Source organism: Aulostomus chinensis, chromosome 12, assembly GCF_037954235.1.
Source record: "Aulostomus chinensis isolate RoL2024-O1b breed Wild chromosome 12, RoL_Achi_v1.0, whole genome shotgun sequence".
NCBI classification, from domain to species: domain Eukaryota; kingdom Metazoa; phylum Chordata; class Actinopteri; order Syngnathiformes; family Aulostomidae; genus Aulostomus; species Aulostomus chinensis.
In genome coordinates, this window is record NC_141331.1 from 18,101,338 (window position 1) to 18,121,595 (window position 20,258).

At 40.1% G+C, this 20,258-nt stretch overlaps 1 protein-coding gene across 3 annotated transcripts in view; it reads right to left on the reverse strand.

The window, feature by feature from the left end:
• The window catches only part of osbpl6 (oxysterol binding protein-like 6), a 36,788-nt gene extending 19,150 nt beyond the window's left edge, over positions 1-17,638 (reverse strand). For 2 of the 3 annotated variants that reach the window (XM_086220618.1, XM_086220616.1), the window contains exons 1-6: positions 17,202-17,637; positions 9,656-9,901; positions 2,353-2,475; positions 1,943-1,996; positions 634-747; positions 371-541 (exon numbers count right to left, since the gene is read on the reverse strand). In XM_086220618.1, the coding sequence (XP_086076744.1) occupies positions 371-541; positions 634-747; positions 1,943-1,996; positions 2,353-2,475; positions 9,656-9,802 (609 nt within the window). In that variant the 5' untranslated portion in view covers positions 9,803-9,901; positions 17,202-17,637. Of the gene's footprint in view, positions 1-370; positions 542-633; positions 748-1,942; positions 1,997-2,352; positions 2,476-9,655; positions 9,902-17,201 lie in introns of all 3 variants that reach the window. The other variant, XM_086220617.1, reaches the window with a different exon arrangement.
• Positions 17,639-20,258: the final 2,620 nt, after the last annotated feature.

The following is a 20,258-nucleotide window of genomic DNA, read 5'->3' on the forward strand; positions in this document are numbered from 1 at the left end:
GCACTTCATCTAAGAGCAAAGATGACAGATCACAATTATCAAATTTTGTTTAGGCTCTTGCTGACCACTGCGGCCTTTCAATGCAGACATTAGAGCTGCACAATTTTCAAAAAAAATACCCATCTGCAATTTATTTTGTTGATTTTTGCGAGGATCTGTATCACAGTTTTTAAGCCTGTTGAATACGATGTGTAGATATTACATCTATGCTGGGCTACAATATTTAAATTAAAATAGTAAATTGGCACAATCCGCCCTCAACAAATATTGCAAAAAGAAAATCGTAGGCAGCCATATTCAGTGCGATTAAATTTAGATTAATGATGCACACCTAACAGACACTGACGAAAAATTCAGGTGGCTGACGCACCTTGGCTTCATGTGTCACGCTTGAAGCAGGCTGGGGGGACTCAATGGCTGCTGCAGGAGGGAACGTTCGCATGGTGGCCTCCCGAGGAGATCGGACGATCTCGTTTTGTCGGTAAAGCCGGTGATGACGCAACTTGGACACCCAGGCATCAAAGATGTCTTGGGATTTGACCTAAAGTGGAAGAGAGCATAGAAGTTTTGAATTTCTGCTAACCTGTTTATTAGTAGTGAAATGAAAATCCTGACTCCTCCCTTCAGCGTTACCTTCAGGTGATAGATGTGCTCCTCAGTGTCCAGGTCAATACGACGCGCCTTCTTCTTAATGGACATGACTGAAAGGCCAACATCAATGCTGCCATGCAGTTTGCCTTTCTGAATCTGACATGAGTGATGGATACATATTCAGACAACAGTTCAGCAAATTATTTATACATTTTGTGAATATATTATTTTGAACTATGATTGCATTTACAATGAATCCTTTCACATCACAGTCACGGGACCTTCCAGTTAGTTGATGACTTGAACTGAGCGGCTAACACTGAAATCTAATCTTCAGTTCATTATTCAACCAATTTTGCATGAAAAAATGACCGTGAAAATTTGTAAAACTCTTAGAATTACTAATACCAAACGCTGATCTAGAGTTTAAAGAGGGCTTCAGGGATAGTGTATTTGTGTAGGCCAACCCAGGGGTTTCCTCCACCAAAAGCCAATTGGATTTTTACTATGAATTGTGGATTACAGAAAATAAGCTCTGTGACAAACAAAGGCTTATGAAATTAAGACGTTTTGTTTTGCAATATAATCTCCACAAATGAACACCTCTTGAATTATTTTTTTTGAAGAGAAAACAAAATGGCCACAAGTATCGTGGACACATGACTTTCTTGTCAACACAACTAACTTTGTGCTACTTTTTGGTCTTAAGGTCCTTGATAACCTCCTTAGTGTCACTTAATCACTTGCTAGCAACTGCAGTTTTTAAGCCACTTAAAAGCCTTGAATTTCACTCATGTGATATCCACTAACCTATTTCAAACTGTAGAGGAAAATGATCAAATATCTTATGACTGTTAACCACAGACCTTATTTCAGGCACTTAACTGAGAACCCTTTCAAATATTCCAAAGATTTGAAATGAAGGAACTGGATGTGTAACTATGCAAACTTACTTCCTGGTTTTAGGACTCAGTCCTCCTCCACTCAAAATATAAAACATTTTTTGGATTTCTATGAATTTAGAAGGTAAATATTTGTTAAAGTCCTGGCATTGATATCATGCATGTTCTTGATGAAGGTACTGTACAAGTATATACAGTATATATCCTGTATAATAAAGCCAGTCTATGTGATTCACACTCTGTCGATTCTTTTGTTATGCCAGTCTGTAACAGCATTTTCCATTTTGTCAGTCTGATTTTAGTTTTCCTGCAAAGTTTCATGGCGTGCAGAAGCACACTGAACGCTGTGACCCTCAATGCAGACGTTCTGCTGACTCATTGCCAAGCCAACCTGATGTCAGGCCAGGCTGGCCTGTTTCTGCCTGTGGGTTTAAGTCGGGGTTACTTACATCAATAGGGGATTTGGAGTACTTCAGGATACCATTGTCCAGAACAAAAAAACGCTGCAGAGAAAACATGCCCAAAAATAATGTGTCGGTTAAACAGCAGGAAGGACACATATTGAACAGTTTTTTCTCTCATAACTGCCTTAATATCTCAGGTAGTGGGACAATTAACATCCTGGTTTTAAGATAATTGTTGAAAGAAAATAACTGTGAAGGTGATGCTAAGGGTGGTGACTTACAAGGAAATATCAAGTATGCTTGAGAAGGACGCCCAAAGTGCGTGAAGCAAGGTGCTTTGCAAGGGCAACTCCTTTCATGCAATAACACTTTACTACACAGCAGACCATTTAACACTCTCGGAGCTGAGAGTGGTTTTCTGGCAACTAAAGCCGTGGTTTGCTTGTGCATCCTACCTTGTGCCAGCCTTTCAGGGGCCATTTCCGCTTCTTCAACATAAAACCCTCATGTTTATCTGGCCTCTGGACATTGCTCTGACCGATTTTCAGCCCCTCAATGATTTCCCAGCTGTCTGCCTCCTAGACAAAAACAAAAATACAGATGCTGTGTCAGAACTAATACACGTACCCCTCCAGAATAAGAAGAGGCCAGAGATACATCTGTTCAAACGAAGGATGCCGCTGTCAAGCCCTGTCTGGTATATAACAGGCCACTCTCTGTCTACATATTCACATCGGTGTGGTCTGCTCTTCTTGACAACCCTTTATTTAAAATACTTCAAATGGGATGTAAAGAATTTCAGCGTTGCTCTAGAAGTAATTCAGCTGAACAGTTCTAGAAACGTAAAAAAATTCGTTGGCTACAATATGCCTTGGGTGCTGGCATCATTCAAACAACTGGAGCCGGACAGAATAAACTTCACCAACAGATCATTTGTTTACTTCCACCTTGACAGCCAGTAGTTTAATTATAACCCGCAGGTCAAATTATGAAGTCTGATACTGTTTTTGCAAATGTACACAACACCGTCACATTATTTTGTGACCTGTGATTGGCATAATCCTGACATTTCTTTGACAAGACTCACACAATGATTAAGTCAGTAAATTGTTGTTGATATATGACCATGACATTGATCGTTTTTGCTGACCTTAACACTTCCCAATGTGTCTGCATGCGTGAATGCAACCTCTGCCAGAAAGTTGGGACAACTGCGTTATAAATTGATTTGGGTCCAAAGCCTCATTCCACAGCTCCTCTGAAGGAATATTTTTAGCTTTGAACAAGCCAGTTATCTGACTTTGCATCAGTAAAATGTTGCCACACAATGAACTTAAAAGCTCATTTACACACAACCATCCAGTCCAGTATTTCTGAGCAGGGAGTCTAGAGAAGGGGCCATCCCTACTCATAACAGCTGCCTTTGTTTCCTTTTCTAACTGACTAACTAAACTTAACAGGCTGAAATAGAGCGAAAAAGTTATACTGCAGTGTTCAGTGGCCCAAGAGAGGAAACATCATTTTTTTAACAACAGTGCTGCTGCCATTTTGGTCTGAATATGTTAATGAGCACAGAATAACAGCTACAGAACTATGAACAAGATGACCGAGAAGAAACTCGACGAGTCAAAAGTGGAATCATTAAGTTCATTGACAAGTTACCACAAATTTGCCCAGTTGTGTGGATGGTCCAAAATGGTGGCGAATGCTGTGCTTCAATGGTGCAATAGGAGAACCAGTTAGCTAAAACCTCTTGTCAATGGAAGCTCTTTGGTGATGAGGTGTCACCTGATTCCATGTTTTAAAACAACATTAACTGATATCTCTACACAGTCATTGTCATTTGATTAGTAGTTTGGAGGACTTCTTCTTCCACAAGCAGCAATACCAGGGGCCAAACAATCGGACCGTTCCCTATAGGCACATTTTGAACAGGCACTGCACTCGTTTAAATAAATACTGTTCCATTCACATTCTTCTCATGGTCTCAGCATTTCCCCTCCATTAGCTTTCTCCTGACTGTGCTCTTTCAGCCTCAAGTGGGACTGTAAATCAAATTGACGCCTCTGGAGTAAAAGGATGCAGGGTTACGTAGGGACGGGTATGACATCACAGCAATGTTCAGCAAGTGGCGGGATCAGAAATCACAGTATCACAGCAAAGGTAAGGTTAGTCTTTTTAAACACGAAGATTAGTACTTAGTTTTTTATGAGCAATGAGAGCGACATGACTGGCAACACAATTTAAGTATCCAAATATTCCAAAGTAATTCTTCTCTTTATCACTACATTGTTAATATTATTTGTATTTGAAGATAGTTATTTCTAAAAATTGATCTCAGTGTAATTCAAAGTGTTTATCACTTAATACTTCAAGTTTTCACATCATTGGAGTGTATACTGAATACTGAAGCAGGTACGGCTTCATGTGTCCATCAAAAATCTTCTATTACAACAAAGTCTGACCTCTTCGTAGGACCAATACTCACAGCACAGGGCTTGGTGACCAGATCCAGATCCAGATCTGCCAACCATTGCCTTGGTCAGGGGTATAAACAGGAAAATAAACATCCTATCAAACGTGTGTTTGACGGAGAGATGGGATATTGCATCAGGAATATCGGAATCAGGAAGCGATGGCGGCATTATTCACAGATTAGATACCGGAATGACGGCGATCACTTAAGAGGGTTTGAAGTTCAAACAGCATAGAAATGTATCCAGACCCTTTCATGCAAAAACATGCAGAACATTCCCACAATCCAACTACATGCCTGTGACTCCACACTGCAGAACGGGATGCTGTGACCTTCAAGACGGCTCCTTGAGCGTGACGACATCCGACCTCAGTTTGCAGGACATTTTACAAACGGGGATAACAGCTTGTTTAATCTAATGACCAGCTGAACATATTTGTCTGGTAATGAGGTCATGTTTCATCACTAAGTGTACCCCCCTCCCCACCCTTTCAGAGGCCTTATGCAACTGGGAGGTGGGGTGGGGGTTCTATCTCACCATTCAAAGCAATCTTATCAAAGGAAGTGGTTTGCTCATACTCAAAACGATCAGGTCATCATCACAAATTTATTATCTATTGAAGGACTCCACTGTATAATGTTGCCATAATGCCTTCAAAATGATCAATACATAAATGCTTTAGAGCCCTGCACATGAGGAGCATCCTCTCTAACTGGCAATAACAAGCAAGAGCCTAAAAGAAACTCCTCCCATAAACTTCCAGTGTGTTATCTTCACCACTCAACTGCCCCAAATTGATAAATCAATATTATAGCACCGGCTGTATATACTGCAATCCACTGCACTTTCCTGGGCATCATATTAAGATTAGAACCATCCAATCCTGTAAAGCAACAGATTCTTCATCCGCAAGAGTCCAAAGTTAGTGTGAAATACTCAATTATTAGATAAAAACCAGAATCTACACTGTACTTCCTTCTATATTAGGCAAACCTGGCAATCCAAAACAAAAGACAAATTCTACATTTACATCAACTCTGCAGTTTTTGTTGACACTTTCAGTAATGCAATAATTGTACTTGAGGTCCTAGTGGGTGGTGGGGTTGGGCTGGAGTGCACTATTCTGCCCCTCTTGTTATGTTAAAATATTAGAAACACCTCTCACTATAATTCAGTCCAGTTCAACAACTCTGAGAGTAAAGACATGCAAAACATGACTGGCTGACTGAGGGTCACGGAAATCTACTCTGTGTGCATCATGGAGGAAATTTCAGTGAGATTCAGTCAAGGAGCGTGACCCCAGTGACCCTTTCCAGAGCTATTAGAAAGAAAAGCATGGACTGTTCTGAGCAAGAAATCAGCCAATCAGCATCATCACTGGTAAGTAGCAAAAAAGGAAACAAGTTCAAAAAATCTCAACAATCTCTTTAAGCTCTAGTTGTTTGTGTTAAAATACAAATGAACAAACCGTCTCAATGTTGAAATGTGTATTGACCTGATTGCACACTCCTCCGTAATAAATTAAAAAAAAAAAAATACAAATGAAAAATACATGAATGAAAAATACAGCTGCAAATGTCGTCACTTCTCGCGCCTGATTCATGACTACACAGTTTATATATGAATTATAGTATATTACTTTTACATAATATGTAATAAGAGAGAACAGTGTCTTGGTGAAGTATGTGATGCTGCTGAAAACAGGAATTGACTGCCTGTCTCTTAAATGATGACATGCTTTTGTAGTACCTCTTGTTGCAGTTTGTAGAACTTTCCTGTTTATTTGTCTCACAGTTGGCTGCAGCTACACAGAAACCATCCAGCTGAGAGGATAGCTTGTTAAGTTAGCTTATTGCTCGTTGATGATCTGACAACAGCTGGAAATGTACTTATGAATTATTGATTTGAGGAGTTCATATTAGAGAATATATTTCCATCTTTAGTGAACTTCGTCCTCCTCCCTGATGCCTGATTGATCAGCTATCAACATCGTCACATTCTGAACTCTATGGTCACCATATAGTTATTCATTCTTATCAACATAGAGCGAGCCACAACACACTGTGTTCAGCCAATACATCGGACATCCTTAACCGCACCTCCTGTGACCCTCTTAGCGCCAAATTATATTTCTGCAATGAACACTCTTTATGGAAACCTAAGGCTAAATCAGCACAATAAATATAAATACAACAGCCCATTTATCTTGAACAGCTGCCCAAACTACCTATGCTATATATTTTTACACATTCATAATCCTGCATCCAATGATTTTTTCTCCATTTGTTGTTCAGTCATTGTATGTACAGCTGTGTACATTCTGTGTTCATGCATGAGCAACTGCCAAAGCCGACCCCGTCCAACAGTGCCAGGGAAGCTAGAAGTTAGTTTTTGATTCATCCAGCTAGCAAACAGACTCACCCTGGTGATCATGTTACCTCCTTGGCAGAAGTAATGAGTTTGATCATCATTACTATCGTTACATAATCATAACATTTAGCACAATCAGGATATGAACTTGAATTAGCCAAAAAATGTTTTGTGAGGTCAAATTGCAATCAGTTCATCTTAGCATCCGAGTACATGCTGTGTGTGTGTGTGTGTGTGTGTGTGTGTGTGTGTGTGTGTGTGAGTCTGTGCTTATTGCAGGTGGTGCCTCTAACTGTACACATGAGGGTCTCCAGAGCGAACAGCAGTTGTCAGCAGAGGGGAAACTGTCATGTATTGATTTGAAAATGGGGGCTGGATCTCATTAAAGCTTTCCAACTTGAAAATGCTCTGCTCTCATTTTTCCTCCAAAAACTGAAGCCAGGCCAAGCAAGCTAAGGTCTTTTCTTGGTATCGACTGTGCTTCTTCAGGATGTGCTGGGGAATGATGTACGGTATAATCTCAGCGGATAAATATCAACCTGCACAGAACATAATAAGCAGTACCGTGGAGCAAAGTAGTGATGTCATATAAAACCTTTCCCTTTGGGTAGCAAACTAAAATTTCCTGAAAACCTCCATCTTTCACCAAAAGTGAATGGTGATACATGAAGCTTACATAGATTAAGAGTGTCTCTTCCCCTGTAAGTAGTCACTAACTTTTATTATATATTTCCCACAGAGAGCAGAGAAAATATAAGCTTGAGTTTTTAACCGTATATCTGCATGTACAGTTGATCCATCAGCCTTCTGATCTGTCCCTCCATCAAACAGCAGAAGTTAAATTCCTTTAACACAGCAGTAATTATCTTACAGTCTTGACTAAGCAGTGCACAAAATTAAAGAGACTGTACTGCCTCTTTGCCTTGTGCATTGTTTAATAAAAAAAGAGTGTTTATACATAACTTTGAATCCAGACATAGCCTGCTTTTTAAAATTCGTCTGGAGAGTCTACAAGATGAAATGATAAACACTCTCTTTCACCGCGACTGCCTCGTTATTAAAAGCAAGCAGGCGCCATTAAAGTAAGGAACAATGAACAGAAGGGTTGAGGGGGTTGACTGTCTCATCAAACAGCAGGACTTTCACTGTATGTTCTAAACTGGGCCCATTTTTCAAACAATCTCCCTTTTCTCCTCAGATCTTAAACGCTTCTGGGCACAATACAAGCTGGGCTCCCACGCAGCATACCAAAGCCACATGTTCACTGGAGCGCCACGCCTGCATCTCATGAAATATTCATTAGCCGGTGTTGATGGAAAAGCTGTGATGTCACAGATTCCAGTTGTGGTGTCCTGTTTCTGCGTGGCCACAGTGACACAGCAGCTTAGGGAGGTAAGGAGAGCCGAGAGCTTCAGATGGTTCGCTGCAGGGGTTTAAGTTAAAGCACTTGCCCTGTGAACTGTGAAAGAAGATTATATCTCATTGTTTACTATGACTCTAAAAGAGTTTAACTGATTCAAATAGGGAATTAGCTCTCGTCTCTCTTTGATTATTCTGCTAAATCAGCGGATAGGGGTTGATAAATGGTAAGCAATTGTTTCACAGGGGAACTGTGAACTGATAAAAAATTTAATCACAACCATGTCTGTCATAAATTGGGTTAAATGGCAAGAACAAAATATTAGTATTTAGTTGTTTTCTGGGAGACGTAAGACAAGAATTGCATGACACTGGTTATGTAACATTACCAAAAACATTTAAGCTTAGATCAAGCTTGTGCTCTTCCTTACAGTACTTGCAGTTATTCTATCAGGACTTATTAAGAATTTTTGCGTTTCTTATTTGATCCATAGATAGTCAACTATTTAGTCAAGCTAGCCCAGCATTTCTGTTTTAAACAATAGCACAATCCAGCAAATACAGGAAGACTGTCTGTTCTGAGCCATTTATTAGTGTCTTACTCTTGGAAACATTAAAACTCTCCCAAAACTAATAATTAAACCACGTCTTCAATCAAAGTACATAGATATAGGCTGATCTATGTGATGCCCTTTGATAACTAATATTCTGTCACTTCCATTTATTGAGCCTACCCTGAAACTGCCTTAAGCCTTCCCGGGGAGGCTTGCCCCACGCTGTTAAAACAGCTCCTTCAGATGATTTCTTAAGTAGAGTCTCTTGATTTACTGAGTAAACAAGTCTCAGTGAATGTTTGCTGGTGTCATTTGCTGTGCTTCATCCGTTTTGTCATTTGAAGTGCTGAATTCCAGCGCGTGAGTGCGTAATGGACGAACAACTACTACTGCTTGGTCATGAAAGACTTAGACTTTTACTTTTGTTGCGTTTGCAGGACTGTTGTGGCAAAGTGCCATTGAAACTGCTGTCAAGTAGAGACACTGTGATGACCCTCTGGATAATGTGCACTACTCATGAGAACAAGAGGGATGTTCTGCTATGACGGAGGATGTGGGAGTCAAATTTAGTTATACGATTAGTTTGCATTACAGTAAAACATGTCAAGCTTTCCAGATTAATTGTGGTTGTTAAGACATTAAACTCACAGCACTAGTTATTTAGACATTATCTTATTTCCAAAAGCTGCCTGACTGCTGCGCAAAGGTGTAGTCATGTGATACAAGAGACCACACAGAACACCCACAACAATAACAGGAGGATTTCAGTACACCCATGTGCAAGGACCCAATTTTCACCTAATAGGGAAAATAAAACAGAGCAATTTATGCTTCACAAGAGGACAGCCCTAAACTCCCCAGTGAATACATTTTGGGGTGGGGGAATCATTAGAGCATACCCACGTGTACAAACTGCACTACAGCAGTGCTTTCTTTCGATCTGTATTACCTTTCCTCTACAGCTACATTCACTCAGCCTGCAGTGGCCTAAAAATTACCTGCCGGCTGTCGCGCTGTGAAGAGGAAGAGGAGGAGGCGCTCTTGTGGACTGGTGTGGAGGTCTTGTTGACTGGTGTGGAACTCCTGTCCTCAGAGCTCATGGCCCGGCCATGGGGGCCTCGCTGGGGGTGTTGGTGGTGAGACATGGTGGGCACCAGTTGGCTCTGTAGACCTCCCTCAGGACTGGGCTCCGAGGGTTAAGAGCATCATTTGACACTTCTGCACACTCACTGCTTGGTGTTCATCTGAAACACAACGGTCAGAATGTTACACCTTCACCATTGCACACTGTCCAGTTCACAGCTGCGCAATCATGCCAGGTTGTGCGACCCAACTGGGGTCTGTACAATCATGAAGAAATATTTACTTGTAACCCCTTTCACTGGTATTGATTTGCATTAATAGACAGAATGTTCATTCTTTATGGCATCCTCATTTTTGTTGTAAAACTCATTAAAATGTTAATGGTGTGATTGTAGCGAGGACCCGCCTCTAAATATATGAAAGCTCTTAGTGTGATTTATAGACAAGACATCTCTGTCGCACCACAATATCTAATTTAAAAGGGTAATTTGACTCATATTGCCCATATTGTGATTTTGATTAAATCTGATTCATTTCACAGCTCTAGATTTGATGGTTGTCTTGTTCTTTTCATCCCAACGTTTTCCTCTCATGTTTTTCTCCTTAATTGTGCATTGCCAAATCACCTGACTGTTGCTCCTCCCCCTCTGTTGCTCAGCACATGCTTCCTCCAGCACATGTGGATGCGAGCACTTTCACCAGGGGGACGCAGCACATGGGAGGATCACGCTATTTCTCACAGTCCCCCTCCCCCCCTCGAACAACCAGAGGAGGTGCTAGTGCAGTAACCAGGACACGTGCTCTAATGTAGCATCCCATCTGAATATGTGGCCAACTTTGTCTTTATGTATGCCCAACCAAACCAGAGACAACACTGGAAATTGAACCAGTGGCCCCCATGTTGGTAGGCAACACAACAGATCATTGGTTGTCCACATAAACCAGGCTGCAACTTAAATGTGGTATTTTTAGACCTCTGATTTCTAACCATTTTGATTATTTGAATATCTTAGGGATTTGAACTTTTGGCTGGACAAAATTATCAATTTAAGTCCATCGGCTTGAGTTTTAGGAAATGCAGATGTACATCTACAATTTTCTATCCTTTATAATGTAACTGCTACTAATGACTATAATCATTATCCCTAAGTGTTGTTTATAAGTAGTGTATTTAACTCTGGAGCACCCTGAAGTTTTAACTGCATTAGGTGTATGTTGGGAAACTCCAGTGAGAATGTCTACACTCCACGCCACCACACTCTCTCACATGCAACCGTGCACTACACTCACACACCACAATCTATTATTCAGGTCCTTTAACGTCATCGTCTTCCCTTCCCTGACTTAAGCCAACTGGGATCAGAGCAGCTGTGGGGAAAGGTGCTAAGTCCATTCACGTAGTGCATCCCACTTAGCATATTTAACAGAACCGCACTCCACAACCTGATAGGTAGCAGAAGTGTAGATTAGTGACTTTCCTGTGGTGGTTTGCTGGTTCAGTTTTGACTGCACTGGCAGCGAGGCTACAATCACTGAGGGAGTAACTGATGATTATTTTTATTATTAACTGAGCTGGAAATTATTTTCCGTACTAACTGATGAATTGTTTTTCATCATGTCATAGGTATGTTGTTGATTTGCACAATTTAAATGTGACACAACAAGAACACAAACACTGTGAAGGGAGAATACGAATGCGGCCGCGCTGATAATCGATGGTAAAAAAGAACAGGCCTGCCAGTAGGACAGTAGGGATGTATGATCATATCAGCACATGACTGGTATCGGCCGACATTGGTATGTTTTTCTTCTTCTTCTTCTACATTTTTCAAAATATTTCTCTATCGGTCAGATTTCAGTTTGGGAAGGAAGTAAAATTTCTAAAAGGTTTTTGAAAATAAAGAACAATGTTAATGTGATTTTAATATGTGCTGAATGCCAATCTCATATGAGCCTGCTTTTACACAACGCCAGGGGTAAATATCAGCTATCACACAGAATCAGCTGAAAATATCAGCATATGGGTTAACTGCAAAAAAAATCCTCTGTCTATTGTGCATGACTAATTTCTTGTTAAGGCTGAGTGATTAAATTAAGTGGTTAAATTAAACCTTTCTCCACCTCGATCTTTTAATAAATTACCAAAAATGATCAATATCAACTGACATTTTACAGCCATGTACTTCTAGTGTATGTGCCCAGGCCGACAACATTGATCCTGTTATGTGACGTTATACACCTGCTTATACGATCAGCGAACCAACAGAGCTGTTTGGAACACACATAATTTCATCACAGACCAGGTTAATTAATCATTGCAATTACAATAATTAATGTTGTTAGCCCGTGACTTTTTATGTAAATGCTCGCTGATGTCAATGATTATAAGCCATTATCAACTTTCCATCCACAAAGAAATAAAATCAGTTTGATCCCCGTTTCGATGGACAGCAGTGTTGCTGCCAACGGAGCCAGTTGCCATGTCTCTGCTCAGGCCTTGATTAGTCATGAGCTTAATCTTCTAAATCCAGTCACCGTGATTATGGGTCTCTAAGCAGGAGGACAAAGAAAGCCCTGCCAAGTAGATGCAGCAATGACACCACTTTTACTCCTATCCAAGACCCAAAGAACAATTCACTAAGATCCACCCTGCTACTGTCTCAACAAATTCATTAGGAACTTATTATAGTGTTACACTGTTACAAAGGGGAGGCGGATCAAAACGATGAGAAGAGGCCCTTGTTACAGCACTTAGTATTTTCACAGTGTTTTCTTGTGAAGCCATGTTCATGTTTAATGTGCTTCTACTGTTTGTCCATACTCCTGATGCGCGTTACTTCTAATTTATGTACAGTATTTGATTGTGTTTACTGATGGAGGAGTCTGCTGTTGTGTGTGTACTTGCTCGCATGCCTGCGTATGTGTTGCAACAGCAGGACTTCAATACTGATTTAGCTGATGATTATTTTTGCGATTACTCATTTGCCCAGTAAAACAGCAGGAAAAAGCCAGTACTCCCTGGGTGGCTTTGTAAGAGGATTTCCAGAAATAAAAAAGATAGAAATTTTTATCTTAAAAGGCCTTAACTGTTTCTAAAGATAAAACAGTCAAATTTTAAATCAATTTAAAGTTGGCTTTGCTGGGTAGGCCTGTTCATGTGTGTATGTAATGTTTGTACCCTTCATCCACGTCCTCCTGGAACGGGGGGATTTTGGGGGGTCCAGATCTGAACAGTTCGGAAGCCCCAGGACTGATCCATTAAAAAAAAAAGAAAAAGAAAAACCTACAGCTTCATTTGATTTGACGAGAACAATAAACTAACTGTTTAAGCACTAGTAATTCAATGTTACATACAGTACGCAGTATTCAAAGGATTTGTGTATGAATGTTCTACGGTTACATAGATGTACCAATAAATTACATTTCTGTCTTTCTGAACTGACACGTCGCGAACAAGGAACAGAGAGAACAGTCTTTATAGGTATGAGCCAATTTTCTGCTTAATTTCCTCATAACCATTTAGAGCCAGCAGTTGTGAGGCCATATGTCCATGAAATGTCTAGATAAGCAAGAAAAGCCCTTTCACTTCCCTTTCCCGCCATCTCTCACATTCACCGCTTTCAGCACAAACACACACAAAGCAAGTTCTGTCCATTATATCATGCTCCAGAAAAGCTACAGAGCAAATGGGGAAGGGGGGTGGTTTCCTGAATAAATAACGAAAAATGTCAGCTATATTTTGGAGACTCCTAACCAGTACTACACTGAGTGTATACTATGAAACACATTTCTTCAAACAGCTATTTTGGATAAACAGCAGATGACAAAAACAGTCCCTGTGATTGTTTATTCATGCATTATGAATTAAAGGTTAAGGGTTTAGTAGTTTACAGTAACGAGACTATCGAGCAGAAAATCCAAACGAGCCAACATACACTTGTGAAATTTCATTCTTTTAACATGTGCATCGTGTGCATTTATCACGGTTGGCTGAAGCGACAGTACATGGTAAGAATAACACTGGAGAAACCACCATTTTATTTACTTCAAGTTTAATAATGAAATTAAATTTAAAAAAGCAGCTTCAATTATCTACATAGGAACCTGCTTTACTGAAACATTTTTGGATGAGATAGTGAATTCCTTCAGGCTCTCTGTTTATTCCTCGCTTTATTCCTATGATGAATAAAGTAATAAGCATCAGCTATCCTGACATGGGTCAAGCCAAGAAGAACAAAGCAAATGGAGATTTGGAAGACGGCAGTGATCACCGTCTTTATTGCTCACTCATGATATAATGTAATTAACTGTAAACTCATTTAGACATCTAAGTGGCATCAAAACACCTGAACCACGTAAGACCAGAACAAATTACTTCTCACTTTCTTGGGTGTTGCTTGCTGTAATGACTGGGCCATACATCATTATCATATCAGTAGCACGATGTTAAATTGGATACTGTTATAGATATTGGAAATCAGGATGTAGCGCAAGTCTTTCTTCTGGTTTTAAAAGTAAGGTTCTAATAATCGCCATTACCCACACAGACATTATATCCACATTACAGATGATTAAACAAAAATCTCACTCAGTTAACATGCACATTAAAATTCCACTATTATTCTGAAAATGACAATATTCTGAATTCGATATGGCTCTTTTTAAACAGCATATTCTGATTGGATTGAACTAATTTGCCTTTTTTTCTGAATTCAACATTTCCCAAACGTGGGATATGCTGATATCAGTTGGGTTTTAGGAGCGCTCTTTAGACATGTAGACAGTACATTCAGAAGAAGCATGTCACGTTTTATCAGTTTAAGACCTTGCAGCAAATGGCTTCCTGCCTGTTTCCAGCTACTTTAAGGCTACCAAGCAATGTAATTCATCTACCTTTTCCAAAATATGTTCCAAGTCTCTTAAACAATCAGACACGTAATAGCAAATTAAGCAACTATAGAGAAACACGTGACAGCCCTTTCTTCAGGAGACATTGGAACTGTGAAGCCGCATCGAGTGCAGTACTTAAACAGCAGGACAGGAGGGAAACAATGACAACGAATTTATCTTACAAACTTTGTGTGGCTACAGTCAGTGGAATATTCATTTTCCTTGGCTATTTATTCCAATAGCCATCCCGACAACATTTTCACAATATCAATATGGAGATAATTAGTAAAAAAAAATATTGCACTATCTGAAACTGTTGGCCAGCTCTAATATTTCTCACGTTAAGCTATGCTCTTAAGTTTAACCACTGAATGATCTGGTTTCTTCCGGTTTCATATCGCGATAAATATCGATCAAACTGATGGATGGAAAAACTGATCCAGGTAATGTTTTTTTTTAACCATCTTGCCCAAACCTGGCTGCTGTTAGTGCACATTAACTTTTAAGTATTTCTGCCATCACAAACATTATAATACAAGGGAGCCCGATGTTAGAAGATATTCCTGTTTGTGTTGCTACCCCATACTAGCCACCCGCAATATCACATTATCGACCAGCACTTTCCAGCCAACTAAGTTTGCTGATCTCCCTCCTCTGTTGCATAATTAAAGAAGACCAACAAGAACAGACTCATGTCCCAAGATTATATTACAGGGTCTGTGAGGACAACTATTGTCTGAATTTACAACTGGCTAATAATGCATATCGATCTAAAGAGCAGTGTTTGGACTATTTACCAGCTGTGCAATAAAAGCAGGCTGGATGGATTTAGATCTTAAATGACATCTGGGCGCAGTGAGCAGCACATCTCTTTAAAGTAAAGGCCTGTCTTTTTCTAACAGTAACTGGACAGAGCCAGTTTATCCTGCGCTGCACAAATTACATCATCTAGGTAGAGCAGGGTATTGCACTGCAATGCTTTTTGGAGGCACACTGAATTGCGCTTATGTGGGAAAATTGAATAGTGGCAAGGAACTGTCAGGGGCTGAAAGCTGATGCTGAATTCTTATAGAGATAATCCGTCTTGAAAATTGTACTTTGGGCAGATATTTCATGATTTAAACTTTGTAATATCATATTGTACGCGAAATGCCCATACAGCTTTTTGTTAAGACAACTCAAATGATTTCTAGATGTTTAATTGAATATATTTTTCCCTTTTAATGTGTGGAAAGGTAGAACTAAGTATCAACATTTTTCAGAAAATATCAAATATTGGGCATAATGTTAACACAAGCACAGGTTGAAGTGCCACTAAGACAATTGAAATAAACTAAAATTTGTACAATTGACAACAAGAACCACTCACTGAAGCGAAGGACAGAGGCAGCTATAGATGAGTCATAGGTTGCAAAACCATATACCTGTCGGGCGACTGTTTTCATTAGATGGTGAATTGTATGAGTGTGATGTGGCAAATATTCAATCCTCCTCTGTAAATACTGACATATATGAATTATTATCATGATGGCTTTTTAAAATTTTTTCTCACCAGGTCAGTCCCACTGAGGTCTCTGATCACTTCTACAAAAGGGACATGACCAAGGACAGCAGCAACACAGATTTAACATTTTACCATACAAGAGAAGCACGCAGATCTAACATAAAAATACGACAGTGAGTTGAGCCTCTACATGTCCCCTTCACTCCAACAAGCGATAACATATGTTCTGCAGTCTGCACAGATTTCATCTATATAGGATGGGGACACCTTCAAGCCAGAGAGTTTCTCAGGCCTGGGCCAAGAAAAATATTGGAAAATCAATCATCGCTGCTGATCAAAGCAACATTTATTCAAGAAAGCATGCCAGTGACAAGCATTGCTGTCAAGTCCCCTCTGCTGCTCTTTAATTTATGTGATTCGAGGCTATTTTGAACAACTGCAAAGTCACTGGCTGACCTTCACTTAGAAAAACAGGCTGAGATATTGGGGAGAGATCACCTGATTGACAGAAGTTGGATAACTTTTTATCAGTTGTCACCTCGACGTTGACAACACGATGAGAGGAATATAAAGGATTGTAAGTGTGGATCATATTCATCAGTAATCCTCAGAAAGTCACCCCAAAATGGGAAGGTTAAAAGACACAGTGAGGCTCAGTAAAAAGGGTGAAAAGGTCAGTGACGCATTACATCTACATCATCGGTAAAAGAGTGGGCTGCCAGGTTGGGTCCTCCACTGCATCCATGTTTTTGACGGTCCACTTATGTCCCCGTGGTGTGGGGGCTCTCGCGTTTAATGGGACAGATTTCTCATTCCTGTTAAGACTAGCAGATGCTAGCTAAGTCAGCAGTGGCTAGGTGGACATGTCTGACTGGTCCTCAGTGATTCACTCAGGATGCAAATACAAAAGGATGAGATGCTGCTGAGGCTCAGTCTGAGAGGCTGAACGCACCAAAGACCTGCCCCTCAATTCAAATAAAATCATATACCTAAAATATTTTTTTTAAATTATCATTATAGACGAGTAAGACTGGCTCTGAGAGAAGGAGAAAAGCTTATTGCCTTACCACAGATGCGGTGTAATGATCATGTCTTTACAGTTCTTGGCGCAGGAAACAATTGAGCGGGTCCCCCTTTGCCTGTGCAGCAATCCCCGGCTTTTCAAAGACAAACGGCTTCCATCCGGCTCCACGTCGAATAAATCAATTTATTAATAAAAACGTGTCTTGTACGGAGGCTAGAACATTGTGGAAAGTCGAAAAGTGCTGTGTTCGCCCGTTTCCTTGAATGCGGGTTGTGTGATGCTCAGCTCAACCGCACTCCGCTCGCTCCTCCCTGCAGCAAGATTGGCTTTGGGCGGGAAGAAATCCCCGGACTGGAGTCCACCGGTGGACGCTGGCTGCTCCGAAACACGGCAATGGAGCCACACAAACGTCGGACTCGGAGTAGATAATTGTTGAACCGGTCGGAACAGCTTTAAAATTACCTTACTCCCCTCCTGGACCTGTGACATGACAACGAAACCACCAGTCATTCTGAAAGTATAGCATGTATGCTAGCTCCTTTAACGATTGACGTAGGGAGTTCAGAGGTCACGAATGTGGCAAAGAGCTGCCTTAGAGACAAATTATATGTTGGACATTGAGATTAAGGCTTGGATTTCTTTTTTCTTCTTGATAAAACGTCATACTTTTTATAATTAAACAAAAATGTGAATAATTTCCAATTTTACATTTGCTTTCATATTCTTTCAGAGTTGAAGCTTCCAGGCTGTGGCGTTGCCTAGCAACGGCCCTTCCTGTCTCTCATTCATATGGCTATTGGGCTGCAGTTTTACAAAAAAGCTTTATCCAGTTTTTAGGTGGTTTCCAAAGTGTTTTGAATCGAAGCCCCTATTACTTTATACACAACAGTAATGCTGATGTAGCAGAAGAATGTTGCGTGTTTCTGAGGAACATTAATTTACTGTTTGAAGAAATCTAATGATCCCTGACAGGAAAATGAATGTACAATTCATACAATGAATGATAATACATACAAAGTAAGTAACAGGAATAAATAAAACCATAAATTATGCCATTTGAGTCATGATTCACCATTGTGAGTCAGAGTCACAACCCAAATTAAAGGTGACTGTTAAAAGATCTGACTGCTGCTGGAACGAAAGAGCATCCAAGTTATTCACTAGAACACTGAGGTATCACTAGATGCTGTGCAGTTTCTGAGTTCATTAAAAACACTGCAATGTGAAGTGGCTGCCACTCAAAGAACATAGTTGATTTTAATTAGGTTATTATTCTTTTCTTGCCTCCAGTACCTGCAATTTTATTTGAGTGAGATTGTGAGAGAGACTGCTTTCACTTGTGTGAACTAAAGTAGCCTCCATTATTGGCCAGCTAAGAGAAGCTGGGACTCCCCTACATTTCCAGTGCAAAGAAAATTAGTCATGATTATTTACTTGAAGTCCTGTCATTTGATGTATGAGAACCTACATGAGTGTTTACATTAAATACTGCTTCCATCCTCTTACTCTCACTCTTGCATTTCCGAGATGAATGTTCTGTCCGACAAATAATTCATAGCACATCATTCATCACTGTACATAGAGTTGAAATAAGCTCCATGTCAACTGACTGTAATTTTAAAATGCTGTGTGCGCATCAGTGGGTTCACACTGTAGAGGAGGATTCTGACATGCAGACATTAGTTCCCTGTTGGTTTATTGTACCTTGGAAGCGAAACGGAGGTTTCTGACTCAACTTTGTCAAATTATCAAACACTAAGAAAGGAAAAATACTTTGAAGTCAATACACAGAACATTTAGGGACCACATTGTCCTCATACATCCTTCTCAATGCTTGGGTCGCTCCCATGGATACATCTGGTAAAATGCTGAAATGATGAAAGCCACGGGCTGAAATATGAAGGTCTATCAGTGCAGAAACAGTAAAGAAATGAACAGAGACAGACAACAAATGACATTTGAGTTTGCTGATCGACTACAACTTCTGTGAGCTAGCTTTACCATTACTACTGACAATGTAACTTAACAGTATATGATGGTACATTCACATTGTTGCGATAACTATTAGTAAAATCAAAACAGATGCAGGTTGAAATTAATGTACTGTTCTCATATTCAATGCTAACAGTATCTGCTTTTTTTCAGACAGGTGTGGCGGGTCTGAATACTACAGTCACATACATACTTGAGTGCGATGAGGTAATCTCATCACACTGGCATTCAAGGTCAGAGGTCACATGGCCCTCAAATACAGAGGTCACCACAGGCAAAAAGGCAGCAAGAAACACTCCTGTTGGTTGTGAAACAGGATGTCCTTAGTTACATCACAGCATCAGTAAACGCTCAGGAGACATATTCATGCAGGTTTATTCAACGTGGAAGCGAAGCCTGGGCAGTATTAAGGCATTCAGGCACTGTTTCATATAATTATTGAATGGCAAAGTTACTGCTCACAAGTGTGCACTATTGCAATATTTTTTTTTTTTTTTTTGAAGATTAGGACTTTTGAGGACACGCAGTAGGACTCTCAGGCACAGGTAACTGGAGGTGCAGTCTTGAGGCAAAGGTTAACCATAAAACCTTCTACGTACTGCATGTCTGCTTCAAAAATGGTCGTGTATCCGATTTAACAACCGGTGTCTGAGCTCTGACGCGCTCACATCGAAGCTCTCCCAAGTCTCACATTGTGTATCTGTTATTCAGAACTCATTCAAAATATTCTTTTCAGGCTTCACTCAGCTTCTCTAACTTGAAGCAAATCCTACTTTCTATAACCTCTCCGTCGATATGTAGTTACCTCATTCGAGAAAAAAGTGATGTTATGTTTAAATGTGGGCAAGTATGATAGATGATTGGTTATTAAGGGTTTTCTCTCAGGTGGAACTATCTGATGAAGTGTGGATTTTCAGTTTTCTTTGTTGCTGGCGTTGGTGAGGGTTTTTTGTTTTAATTTAAATTCATAGTGATTCAGAATTTGCTAGTAATGGTAACAGAAACAGAAACAAGAGGTTTCGGCTTTTTCTTGTTTTCAACGGAAGTAGTTTCAACATTGCATGAGTCATTCAACAGCCGTCTGTCGTAAGCGTGACGAAATAGGTCA